Here is a 12,893-nt window from a genome sequence, read left to right as displayed (position 1 = left end):
TTAGCCTCTCTTACTCTGAAATGTAATTTAATGTAATGTATTGCTTTATAAATGTTCTTAGCCGGTAGACAAACATACTCCTGGAGCTTGCTCGATCGCCTTGTTGAGAGGGGTCAGGGAAGAATTTTTACAGCTCACTTATCTGGCCCCCGGGTGATTACTGTTTTTTTGCTTCCTTCTGGAATATGTAGAGAGTGGGGTCGAATGCCCACCTCCCTTGTTCTCTGTAAAGTGCATTGTGTTGCCTCTGGGTATGAAATGCGCTATACAAATAAAGCTTTGATTGATTGATTGAATATTAAAGATGTGAGGACAGCACCCCCCCCCCCAAAAAAAAATGTCAGTCTCACTCCAAGCTTTTCTGAAAAGTTGGCAACCCTGATAATATGCAAACAGACAGCAAGATCATCTGCAGGCCAATGTTCTGAGTCTGATTGTATAAACACCAAAAAGGTTTCACTGCCTTGATACCATTTTTGTGTGACTTTGTAATTCTTCTGCAGCAAAGAAAGAAAGCAAAGCCAGACGGTAGAACACCTACCCATAGAATCACTGGTAGTGACGATTTAGGACAACAAGGAGGAGGGTTAAAAAGGCATGTGTTTCCGTGTTGCGCAGTGAAAAGGTTGCGTGTATGTTATATTATACCTCCATGGTATGACCCTGCTGTGTGCCTTAATGGGTCTGTAACTGTGGCGAAATAAAGACCCACCCCCCTCTTGCCCTGTAATTAATTAATTATTTTTTTAAATCGATGAGGCTTGCTTACACGAGTCAGTTCAGATGAAGTAATGTTCAGACAACGCGTGTGAAATGTAAACAAAGCATTGATCAGCGCAATGTGTGGTGATTCATAAAGCCACTGGACTACCGTGAACTGACCAGTCTGGTGCACCGGTTACAGTTAGCCGGGTCCTTCGCTCAGCCAATAGGAGTCTATCACCGTGGCACCTCCCTCCCATCTTCCACAACTAGTATGTCCGCTGATCCGTAGTGTGTGTAATCGTGCAGGTAGCCTACATAGGCTAGTTATTACATTCTACTCAAATTTTTAAAACATGTCAGTTCTACGTATCCTGAGAAACTTGCATCATATCCGCAGACTGCCACTCAGTGTGACGAGGCCAGTTTTAGGGTGTTTATATCACACACATAAAGGTGTATACGGTTACCGGCCCAAACAAACTGCGGGGAACTCGAAGTTGTACAACGACCATATCTCTGCACTAAATCAAGGTCAGTGGGTTTGTAGATAATGAACATTGATTAGATTATGTCATATTGCCCTTTGAAATATTCGTTGTACATGTATTGCTTTTGTAGTAATGTCTATTGCATTTACCGGCTTTACTTATTTATTCGTGGTGCCATAGCTAGCTATAGCCCTATATTTGGGTTTTCAATTCAGACATTGTCATTGTAAAGCAGTTCCGGGTGAATGGGCTGCAGTGTGTTCATTGCGATTCGAAGCCGACATGCTTTTCAAACACGTGTTGACATTGAAATGACGTTGTTTTGGAGCGCTTCAATATCAAAGATGGACCTTCCGTTTCCCTGTCTACCCAGAGCATGGTCTGGCCCGCCTGGTGGAAGCATACCGAGTCCATGGACACAAGGCTGCTAAAATTAACCCTTTACTGCCTCAGGACCCAGTTGTCAGCAGTGTGCCAGAGATCAACATTATAACTGAAGCCCTACATGGACAGCTCAACACATCTGGTATGTTACCATTGCAATGCAGACTGTAGAGACTGAACAATCCTGGATTCCCACATTCAGTCAAACCCATTAAATGGGTGAGTCTGTGTACCTAGCAATGCTTCAAACTGGCAATACCAGTTTGTATGATGACTTGCCACATATCCAGTTATGACAGCTTATCATTTTGAGTTGATGTGCCTTTGGAGTTGGGCTAAATCCTTTAGAACACCTACAATATCCTATCGTTATTATTCTATTACTCGTCTCACTAGAATGGCTTTTTAATGACCGTAAAGTTGAATTGGTGGATATGATTATTTGACAGTCCATCTCCCATATGAGTATAATTTCCCTATTTCCACCATTGCCTCAAAGGCACACGATTGACTAAAATGTGTTATCACTCTCCTGTTTGAATGCCCATGTTCAGGACTGCGTCATTTTGGGAAAGCTGAGGCTCCCGTGGAGGAGGTGCTGGCCTATCTGGAGGAGGCCTACTGCAGCCACATCTCCGTGGAGACCGGCCAGTTGACCAGCCTGGAGGAGCGCGAGTGGTTCTCTGACCGCTTTGAGGAACTGAAGAAGGAGACCTTCTCCACTGAGGCGAGGAAGCAGCTGGCCAGACTAATGCTGGAGTCGCAGGTAGGTCAGAGAGGTTGGTGAATGTGGCATTAATAATAATAAAATAATAATAATACATTTTATTTGTAGTGCGCTTTACATTCCGAGAAATCTCAAAGTGCTATAAAACAAAGGTTAAAAACAACAATGTAGTACATTCATCCAGGCTCCACATCCAATACATCCACAACCAAGTCACGTCCAACACATTAGTAGAATAATAGGTAATACAATAATACACTGAGCATTATCACTCAGTGTCCACCCTGAGGGTCCAAATCAAAGTTGTAACTCAGTGTAGGTAATTAGTTAAATCTCGTTAAAACAAATGAGATGTCAATATGCTGTTTGGTTATTTGCTATTTGGAGGTTGATCAACCTCCTAGAGTATACAAAGTTTCTATAAATCTGTGATTTATAGAGAGGGAGCAGATAGCATGATGGGCTTATTTCTATGAGCTCTTCCACCTGTCTCATGATTGATTTCCTCTTGTACAATCCCAGGAGTTTGACCACTTCCTGGCCACCAAGTTTGCCTCTGTGAAGCGTTATGGTGGGGAGGGAGCAGAGAGCATGATGGGCTTTTTCTACGAGCTCTTCCGCCTGTCTTCCTACAGCGGTGTGACTGACGTAGTCATGGGCATGCCCCACCGAGGAAGACTCAACCTGCTCACCGGCCTGCTGCAGTTCCCGCCAGAGGTCAGATCTCACCCATCACATTTTACATTCACTTCAACGACTGATTGGGATCCTGCAGTTTCACACCATTTGGGTCAGTGAGTTTTTATATTAGTTTATATGGCTCAGGCCGTGTAGTTGCAGTTGGGGGACTATACTGTAAAGATAGGTGAGATAAAAAAAAAAACCTATTATTTTATTATTGAATGATTTCTCTACCCTGACCTTATCTAATAAACAACAACGCTGGCTGCTGCTGTGCTTAACAGCAGCTAAGAAAATGCTAGCGATGAGATGGAGGGCCCCACATAGCTTGTCTGACCATCAGTGGGAATCATCTGTGGTGGAACAGGCTAAACTGGAGATGTCTGAGGCCCGCATGCATGGCGCAAAAGTACAGAATGTTAACATATGGTCGTCCCTTATTGCAGCCATGCATGCGGGTGACTGACCCTCACTGGTTGTGATATTTGAAACCACATCCATTGTCTCTGTGCATTTGTTTGTTTGTATGTATATACAGTGTGAGTATTATTTTTTCTTTATCTTTTAATCTTGCCTCCATTACCTATTTGGTGGGCGGGACCTATGGGGTGGTGGGAGGGATCTTTAAGGGTGTGTGTTTGTTATTGTGATTGTCTTTATGTGTATGTTTATCTGTTTGTTACGTGTTTTTTGTTATGTGTTTTTGTTTGTTTGTTATACATTTGCAAAACAAATGTAAAAAAAAAAGATTTAAAAAAAAAAGATAGATGAGATAAACAAGTGTGACATGTCAAGTAAATGGGCCGATTTCAGATAGGGAAATCAGGGTCTCTCATGTGATATCCTAGAATAGATTTCAGTAATGGTTGTGCTGTCCCCATGTAATGTGAACTTAACACAGAAACATGTAATTGATGAGCTGGAATCGCAATAAGCTTTGGAGAATTACTCTGAGAAGTTTGTGTTTTCCTGTACCCCAGCTCATGTTCCGGAAGATGCGCGGCCTCAGTGAGTTCCCAGAGGACTCTCCCTCCATTGGTGATGTCCTATCCCACCTCACCTCCTCAGTGGAGTTGGACTTTGGAGCAGGCCACCCTCTGCACGTGACCATGCTGCCCAACCCCTCCCACCTGGAGGCCATCAACCCCGTGACCCAGGGCAAGGCCCGCGCACGGCAGCAGCTCAAACGGGAGGGAGACTACTCCCCTGAAGACAGCGCCCATCCTGGTGACAAAGTCATCTGTCTTCAGGTACTGACTGATGTAATGGATTTTAACTGATCTAGTCAAAAAAGGATTTACCAAGATTCGCTCAAAAGGTTAAGTCTGGTTTATTGAGGAAACATACGAGCGCAAGGACTTCCTGGAGTGGTTTATCCAAAGAAGTGAAGCCCCTTGGTCTTGCTCTGCCTTATATTCAAGCAAAACACAGGTACGGCACTCACAGGATGTGATTGGCTAATCCATTGTACGTCATATGAAATGGCAGGCGTGGCCGAGAATACAGACATGTGACATGAGAAAAGGCGGCAATTTCTTGGAGACAAAAGGACAAAGGATGGTTATTCTGGAGTAGACATTTCTAGGTGTGTGGACCTCCTGGAGGCCACCCTGTCTATGGGAACGGTTGAGGGAGGTGGTGAATTACAAAAGGAGAGAGAACAAAGGTTTAAGGTGTTTTGGAATAGAAAGGTCTTGAGGCCAGATGTAAATTCTATAACACTGACTGACTACCACCTAGAAAAACATTCACCCTGTCGTGCTCATAGCTAATACAGGGGCACTACAGAGAGTGATTACATAATTTTATGACTAATAGCAGAGGTCAAAATAGTCATTCTGCATTTGTTATGTAACATAGAGATACCATAAGATATTTTATTTCAGTTTTGGGTTCAAACAGAACGGTGATCATGATGAGCGTGGTCCCTCTTTTCGTCAGGTTCATGGTGATGCCTCATTCTCAGGCCAAGGAATCGTCCCAGAGACCTTCACCATCTCAAACCTCCCCCACTACAGAGTCGGTGGGAGCATCCACCTGATTGTGAACAACCAAGTGGGTTACACCACTCCATCCGAGAGGGGGAGATCATCTCTATATTGCAGCGATGTTGGTATGTGAAATCTGCTTCTCCACAATTTCAAATACACAATCCCAAATGGTCATTACAGAATCACATTCGGTTGCTCATGCTGAACAAGGCTGTGTGTGTGTGCTCTTCCCCCAGGGAAGATGGTGGACAGTGCAGTGATCCATGTGAACGGCGATGACGCCGAGGAGGTCATCCGGGCCACGCGGCTGGCGGTGGAGTACCAGCGCCGCTTCAGGAAGGATGTCATCTTGGACCTGCTTTGCTACCGCCAGTGGGGCCACAACGAGTTGGACGAGCCCTCCTTCACCAACCCTGCCATGTACAAGATCATCCGGTGAGTACCAATTTACTTGTTTTACATGCAGTAGGACCTAGTTTATGCATGCTTGTGTAACAGCGTGAAACTGGGTTCTCGTGAGTTCTTGAGTAGGTAGCAAGCTGTTGGTTAAACTCACACCCAGTATAAATACCGTCCACCCCACCAATGAAGAACTCGCTTTTTATTGGGTTAGCTGGTTAAAACGGTGTCTGTCACGCGGAAGACCCGGGTTCGATTCCCACCCAGGGCACGCCGAAACGTATGGGTTACACTTGCAACCTGCTATCTTTTATCTGGAAGGAGATCGATCTCGAGATATAGATATTTACGATCTACCGATGATTTCTAGATTCCTATCTAGTCTTCTCCTATTCTATCCCATCTCCTCAGCTCCAGGAAGAGCATTCCAGACTCCTACACAGAGCAGCTCATCTCTGAGGGTCTGATGACGGAAGCTGAGCGCGATGAGATCAAGTCCAAACACTACTCCATGCTTAACGACAAGCTCGCCAACACGACCCTGTACAGCCCTCCAGCCACCAACCTGCAGGGCCGCTGGGGCGACCTGGTGGAGCCCAAGGCCAGAATCACCTCCTGGGACACCGGTGTGCCCGCTCCCCTGCTGCAGTACTTGGGGGCAAAGTCTGTGGACATCCCTGAGGAGATTAAGCTCCACAGCCACCTAGGGAAGATGCATGTACAGGTAAAGGAAGGGATAACTAGTATGGCCATTTTTTATTTGGGCTGTGCATCGGCGTTCCGTTCCTACTTGGAATCGATCGAATCACGTTGATTCCAAGTAGAACCGAAACCTGTCTGAAAATTTTGTTCCAACTTTCAGTTCTTTAACTGGAAATGAAAGTGAAATTAAAATAATGTGTTGTCATAATTGTCACTGTCAGCCAATGACAATGCGAGTAACTCTATGACATCTGGTACGCTTGCGCGATTGCGAGTGTGGAAAATTGCTACCTGCCAACTTGTACGTTGATGCATAACGAAGCGAAAAGTATCGGTGACAGTTAAGTGTGGCTTCACTTCAAGGATGTCCATCCCTATTTCTTACTTTATAATATCATTGTGCTGTTGGAGCTTGCTAACGATTATTATGTTAAAGGTTTCAAAGAACATGACTGTTTTTGTGTGATGACAGGGTCGCTTGCAGAAGCTGGAGGAGGGAACTAAGTTGGACTGGTCCACAGCGGAGGCCATGGCATTCGGCTCTCTTCTCTGCCAGGGTTAGCCAGCGTCTTAAGGCCGTGTGTCCACCAAAGCTTTTTTCTCGGCTTAAAACGCTGGGCGCTCTGCTCAAAACGCTCATCTGGGAGCGCTCATGGGCGCTGGGGAAGCGTATAGCGCTTTTTCAGCTGAGCACTTATTGACATAGCAACCAAACATAGCGTCTTGTGTCCATATCAGAAATTGATGCTCATTTCTAGTGATTGGTGATATCGAAGTAAATATGTCAGCACAAAGTAGAGTTCTCCATAATCGTAATTTTCTCCATTGTTGTTGTTGACGTTGCTAGAGTTGTTCAACCGTTTGTCAAGAGAGCCGTCTTGTGTTTGTCCCGCCCCTTCTTCACTGTGATTGGACGGCTAGGTAAAAGCTGACTGATGAGCTCAGCTGGCTCTGAGCTTTTCAGCCCAATTTGAAAATTTTTCAACTCGGGCAGGCTGATGAAAAATGCTTGTAGTGCACGGCGCAGCGCAGAAAATATGCTCAGCGCTACGCTGCTGGCATTTTCAAAAACACGGCGCTCCAATTATTAACAATTAAAAACATACGCTGCTCTCAGGAGAAAAAAAAAGCTTTGGTGGACACACGGCCTAACACAGCAAAATGTCAGTTTGGCATTTACTAATGAATGGCTTTTGAGAGAAAATGTTTGTTTGCATTTGTTTCTGTGCAGGGTTCAGTATTCGCATCAGCGGGCAGGATGTAGGGAGGGGCACTTTCAGTCAGAGGCACGCCATGGTGGTTTGTCAGGACACTAATGACATGTATGTCCCTCTCAACCACATCGACCCTCAGCAAAAAGGGTTCCTGGAGGTAAAATTGCATCAGCTAAGAAGAATGAGTTTAGAGTGTAGAGATGATGTTTAACACCATGAAAAAAACAGATCTCCTTACCACAGAAACATCCTTGCAGCATGATCCACTAGGAACCTTGTATATTATACTTGTGCACTTCTTTATTGTGTTTGTGTGTTTTGCAGGTGTGCAACAGCCCCTTGTCTGAGGAAGCTGTGCTGGGGTTTGAGTATGGCATGAGCATCGCCCAGCCCAAGCTGCTGCCCATCTGGGAGGCTCAGTTTGGAGACTTCTTCAACGGAGCTCAGATCATCTTTGACACTTTCATCACCGGAGGTTAGCTCATGTGACCACTTCCTGTAGTGAAGGGTCGGCTCTATGAATACCAAAGTATCATAGAGCAGAGCTTTCACCTCTGTGGGAGAACTTTAATAAACGTTTCGGTCTTTAGAACCTTCATCGGTAAATGTTACTTCATCAGTTAACGGCATGTGTGAAATGCTGTGTGTTCTCAGGTGAGGCCAAGTGGCTGCTCCAGTGTGGGATGGTGATCCTGCTGCCCCATGGCTACGACGGAGCAGGACCGGAACACTCCTCCTGCCGCATAGAGCGCTTCCTACAGGTCAGCTGGAGAATCACATCACCAGCATGTTTGCTTGCGTGTTTGTTCCCATGACAGCTTTACTTCCTGTTTAACATCACTGGTTAATTGCCGTTTGTCACGTCTTGTCCCTCTCTTGTGGATATCTTGTCAACCCCCCCATCCGTCAGATGTGTGACAGTAAAGAGGAGGGGGTGGACGGTGACAACGTCAACATGGCCGTGGTCAATCCCACCACCCCAGCACAATACTTCCACCTGCTGCGACGACAGATGATCCGCAACTTCCGCAAGCCCCTCATCGTGGCCGGGCCTAAGACACTGCTGAGATTCTCTGTGAGCATTCCACAAGTTCAACACCCCTAATAAATATGAATTAGTCAACACTGGGCAAATGTGTAAAGGAGTCGCATGAATCATGAGAAATTAGGAATTGATTACATTCATTCCTTTTGTCTACCCCCAGGGGGCAGTGTCCAGTCTGGCTGACATGGCTCCAGGGACATTCTTTAGACCTGTGTTGGGGGACCCCTCAGTTGCACCAGAGAGGTGATTATATTCAATCGGATGGTCCCTTGTTGAGAAGTTCATGTAACCTTTTTTCTTGTAGGACATTTGTTGGATTTGGTTAAAATCAACCTTTAACCACCTTGTCTGTCTGTATAGTAGTAGCCAATGTGTTGTGCCCTTACAACTTGCTCAGATTTCCTAAGCACCCTGTGTGTTCCCACAGTGTCCAGCGGGTGGTGCTGTGCTCAGGAAAGCACTACTATTCCCTGCTGAAGCAGAGGGAGGCATCTGCAGCCACCCAGAGTACAGCATTGCTGCGTGTGGAGGAGCTGTGCCCCTTCCCCCTAGATTCTCTGCAGCAGGAGCTCAGCAAGTACACCAACGCCAAAGGTACCCTGTCCTGAACCTCAATGCACCACAGACGGGGCTGAAAATTAACACCCGCCAATGGCGGGTAAAATTTTCATTTGGCGACTAAATTTCGGAGGCTATCGGAGCTGGCGGGTAAATGTTTGTACCAATAGAGTCATGTAATAAATTATGCGTGCGATGTCGCCACATCCATGCCATAGACCGGCGTTCTGTTTGTTGTGTGTTGTACTTAAATAGCTCCCCCGCTGCACCAAATAGTTTTCAGTCACATGACTGTTGCGGAGCCTCGCGCACTAGGAGAGACTGGTGACGCGAGGCTACTCGCACACAGAAAATCTTTCCCATTTACCTCAGAGGACGCGCGCTACTATAGTCAACTACTACTTTACATGATGACAGGCTGTGAATATGTTACAGTATATGTATTTTGTTCATAAACACAAAGACCATGAGGTTAAGGCTTGGATCATTTATATCTCATATTTGTGTAGGGTTAGGTAGTTATGGATAATTCTACACCGTGGAAGTGAATGCAAATGAATAATTTAATTTCTATGAATTGCAATGTTTCTAGGCATCGAATTGAAACAGATGTAAGCCTATAATGTGACAAAAAAGGCCATTTATTATTTTGGCCGGTAAAAAATATACTTGGCCGGTGGATTTTTTCATCTACCAGTCCCCTTGGCAGGTGAGCCAAAAAGTTAATTTTCAGCCCTGACCACAGACAAGTCACCACAGACATCAATTCCATTGTCCCAGTACTGGCGTATTTGATCAACCAGAATGTGTCATCTTTAAAGGACTGAGATTGTTTTTATGCCTCCGCCCGATGCAGCCGTGGCCGGATGGCATTATGTTCCCTCCGCCCGTCCCATTCTTGTTAACGCGATATCTCAAGAAAGGCTTGGTGGAATTTCTTGAAATTTGACCAGAATATCCAGTTGGACTCAAGGATGAACTGATTTGATTTTGGTGGTCAAAGGTCAAGGTAACCGTGACATAACAAAAGGCGTTTTTGTCCTGGTGAACGTGATATCTCAGGAACGGCTTGAGGGAATTTCTTCAGATTTGGCCAGAATGTCCAGTTGGGCCAGCAGGTTTGGTTTCAGAACTTTAGGTTTTTACTTTACCTCCCATTGATAGACTGATGGGCCATTAGTGAGAATAGGCCTATAGGATAGTCTAGAGGCTTAATAACTTGCGTTTAACTATACAATAACTTGCATAATTGAGGTAATTATGTCAAGTTTTCCATAAGCTCCGGTACCCGCACAAATAGGCTACACCCAAGGCAGAGTCCATAAATATCTCCACCCTGGCAGGAATTTTTCAAAAGGTTGTCATTCAGCATTGCCATGTGGACAGGAAAACCGGAGCGTTTGCTCGTGTCCTGACGATTCCCAAGCCAGTTTAGCTGAAAGCCCCGACGTTTTCATTGGCTGAGAGCCTGATAGGCCCTGGGCCAAGACGTCCTATCTGCTTTAGTTATTGAAAAGAACGATCCCCATTGATGGATTAACTATTTTTACTTACTTAATGCTGTAGGACCCCTAATAATAAATATAGCCTATATAACATCTGTCAGTATTAGTATTAAAAATGAAAAAGTGCAAGGAGGGAAGACTGGTCAGGACTGACTGCATCATCAGTGATGAAATGGAATGTATTGTCTTGAGGCTTACATTACTATCAAGTTTTAACTAGCTTTATGCAACTAGCGATGCAGTTAACGTCATCCGAGTTTACTACATTAATGCTATCTCTTACGAGGTTCAGCCTAATCGACTTATTCTCATAATCAGAGTAAGAGCAATATTCACATTTCTATGCCTCTGCCCAGCGCAGCTGTGGCCGGATGGCATTATTTTTCTGGGTTGTCGGTACGTCCATCCATCCGTCCCATTCTTGTCAACGCGATATCTCAAGAATGGCTGGATGGAATTTGTTCACATTTGGCCAGAATGTCCACTTATGGATTAACTGATTAGATTTTGGTGGTCAAGGTCAATATCACTTGACTTAAGGTCAAGTTCACAAAACATGTTTAGAGCAACCTCACCTTTGGCGGAGGCATACATCCGCTAAGCAGTATTTCTAGTTTTAGAATGTGTTTCTTCTTTGTTGCAGATTTTGTTTGGAGCCAAGAGGAGCCCCAGAACATGGGCCCCTGGTCCTTTGTAGCTCCCAGATTTGAGAAGCAGCTCGCTTGCAAGGTGAGCCCTGGCTAAATTAGCATAAATTACATATTTGATGCAATGAAATGTTGTGGGTGTTGGATGTTGGCCAGTTACATCAAACAACCCACTCTCTCTCTTTCTTTGAGCTCCGGTTGGTGAGTCGGCCTGCCCTGCCTGCGCCGGCTGTGGGTATTGGAGTCCTCCATCACCAACAGCAGGAGGCTATCCTCACTTCTACCTTCTCCTGAGACACTGGAACACATGGCCACAACATGGCTGCCCCCGCACCACCCCCACACATCTGCTGTACTCTCAACCTTTCTGCTCAATGTTCTAAAAGCACAAGGTGCTAAAGGGCATTTATTAAGGGTGGGTGGTGGACTGATACAGACCTGATGGTGGTACTGTAGGGATATGTAGTGCAGATTAATTTGAGTTGTATAGGTTCACAAAACAGAATGTAGATGAACTTCATACAGCAAATCGGTGTACTTCACAAACTGATGTTTTTATTGCAACATCTCCTGTTTTGTGTTGCTTTGTTTATGTTTGTCAATGTCAAGGCCTGGATTCTAATCTAATCCCGCCCCCAGGGTTAGTCTGCAGCACAGTTCTTGTTACTGCGGTATGATTACATTGTGATCAGTAGAAGCAGAGCAGTGGTTTAAGGAAAGGTGCATAACTGAATAACATGGTTCAGATTGAATCAAGGCCTTAGGAATGAAGTTTACAATTGGATCATGAAATGAATTCATTGAGTTCATTGTCTCGTATAAGAAAAATGTGGTTTTAATGTGTCTTGAAATATGACATTTGGTCTAGAGCTTAATGTAGAACATCAGCCTCAGGATGTGAATCATGGGCTTGTCAAGGGCTTTATGTATAAGTGTTGTATGTGAGCTGATGGTTATATCAGTTTGTTAAAAGAAAATTGAAAATAATTGACTTTGCTGGAAGTACTATTTTATTGTGTGTAATTACAAAAGTTGGATTTTATTTCAGATTTAGAAAGTTTCTTAACAATGGTGAATGCACCTACAGTTCCCTGGCATTAATCTTCAAGGAACATGCCAACTTTGGGAGAAATTCTTATTTGCCATCTTCCCCAGAGTCAGATAAGAAGATGCATATCCTTCTCTGTATGTGCAGTAGGAAGCATTGAGGGCTGTTATCCTAGGCTAATGTTTCAAATCCACTTCCAGTGATTGAGCTAAGCTAGGCTAACGACTCTAACGGGCCAATGCTTCCTACTGCAAGCACAGAGGAGAGAAGGTTATGTATCTTATCAGACTCTCGGGAAGATGGCAAATAAGATAATTTACCCAAAAGTTGGCGTGTTCCTTTAAAAGTTAGATGTATTTAGGGATTAATAAATCTTATTGGTTGTGTAAATAGTATAATTTAGATTTTTTTTTCCAGGTGGTTGCATTATACCTTTTTGCTAGATGTTCAGTTTAAAAAGCATTATGTACCACTTCTGGACTTGATTTGAATATTTTATAGTTTATATTTTAAGTAGTTAAAAGACAATGAAACCATTCTTTATGCTCACATGGTAGCAGCAAAAAGCACTTGGAAAATGGCAGCATGCATTTTCTTTTCAAAATCTTTTTTAGGCAGCATCACAGTCAGCAGCAGTGTCATATGAGTTACAATAGTAATACAGTAGCTCAGTTTGCACCAAGAGATCTTTAATGTTTAGATAAAGTAAAAAAAATAAAAATAATTGACTCTTATAATCCTACACAAAGAGGGATGTCACTTGAGTGGACCCATCAGTCTATTATCATCCATTAATGCT

The 12,893-nt window shown here is 44.2% G+C and overlaps 1 protein-coding gene across 1 annotated transcript; it reads left to right on the top strand.

The window, feature by feature from the left end:
- Nucleotides 1–984: 984 nt before the first annotated feature.
- On the top strand, nt 985–12,741 carry dhtkd1 (dehydrogenase E1 and transketolase domain containing 1). Its single transcript, XM_084452626.1, has 17 exons — nt 985–1,236; nt 1,567–1,719; nt 2,132–2,343; nt 2,827–3,021; nt 3,966–4,235; nt 4,927–5,098; nt 5,213–5,411; nt 5,787–6,099; nt 6,550–6,634; nt 7,309–7,448; nt 7,616–7,766; nt 7,946–8,052; nt 8,202–8,366; nt 8,497–8,579; nt 8,764–8,930; nt 11,043–11,128; nt 11,239–12,741. Exons 1-17 carry the CDS (start codon nt 1,059–1,061, stop codon nt 11,338–11,340), a joined length of 2,778 nt encoding a protein of 925 aa, XP_084308752.1. The 5' UTR covers nt 985–1,058; the 3' UTR covers nt 11,341–12,741.
- The last annotated feature ends 152 nt before the right edge of the window (nt 12,742–12,893 follow it).

This window comes from Borostomias antarcticus (assembly GCF_949987555.1).
Source record: "Borostomias antarcticus genome assembly, chromosome: 18".
NCBI classification, from domain to species: Eukaryota; Metazoa; Chordata; class Actinopteri; order Stomiiformes; family Stomiidae; genus Borostomias; species Borostomias antarcticus.
This window is presented reverse-complemented; position numbering and strand designations above follow the sequence as displayed.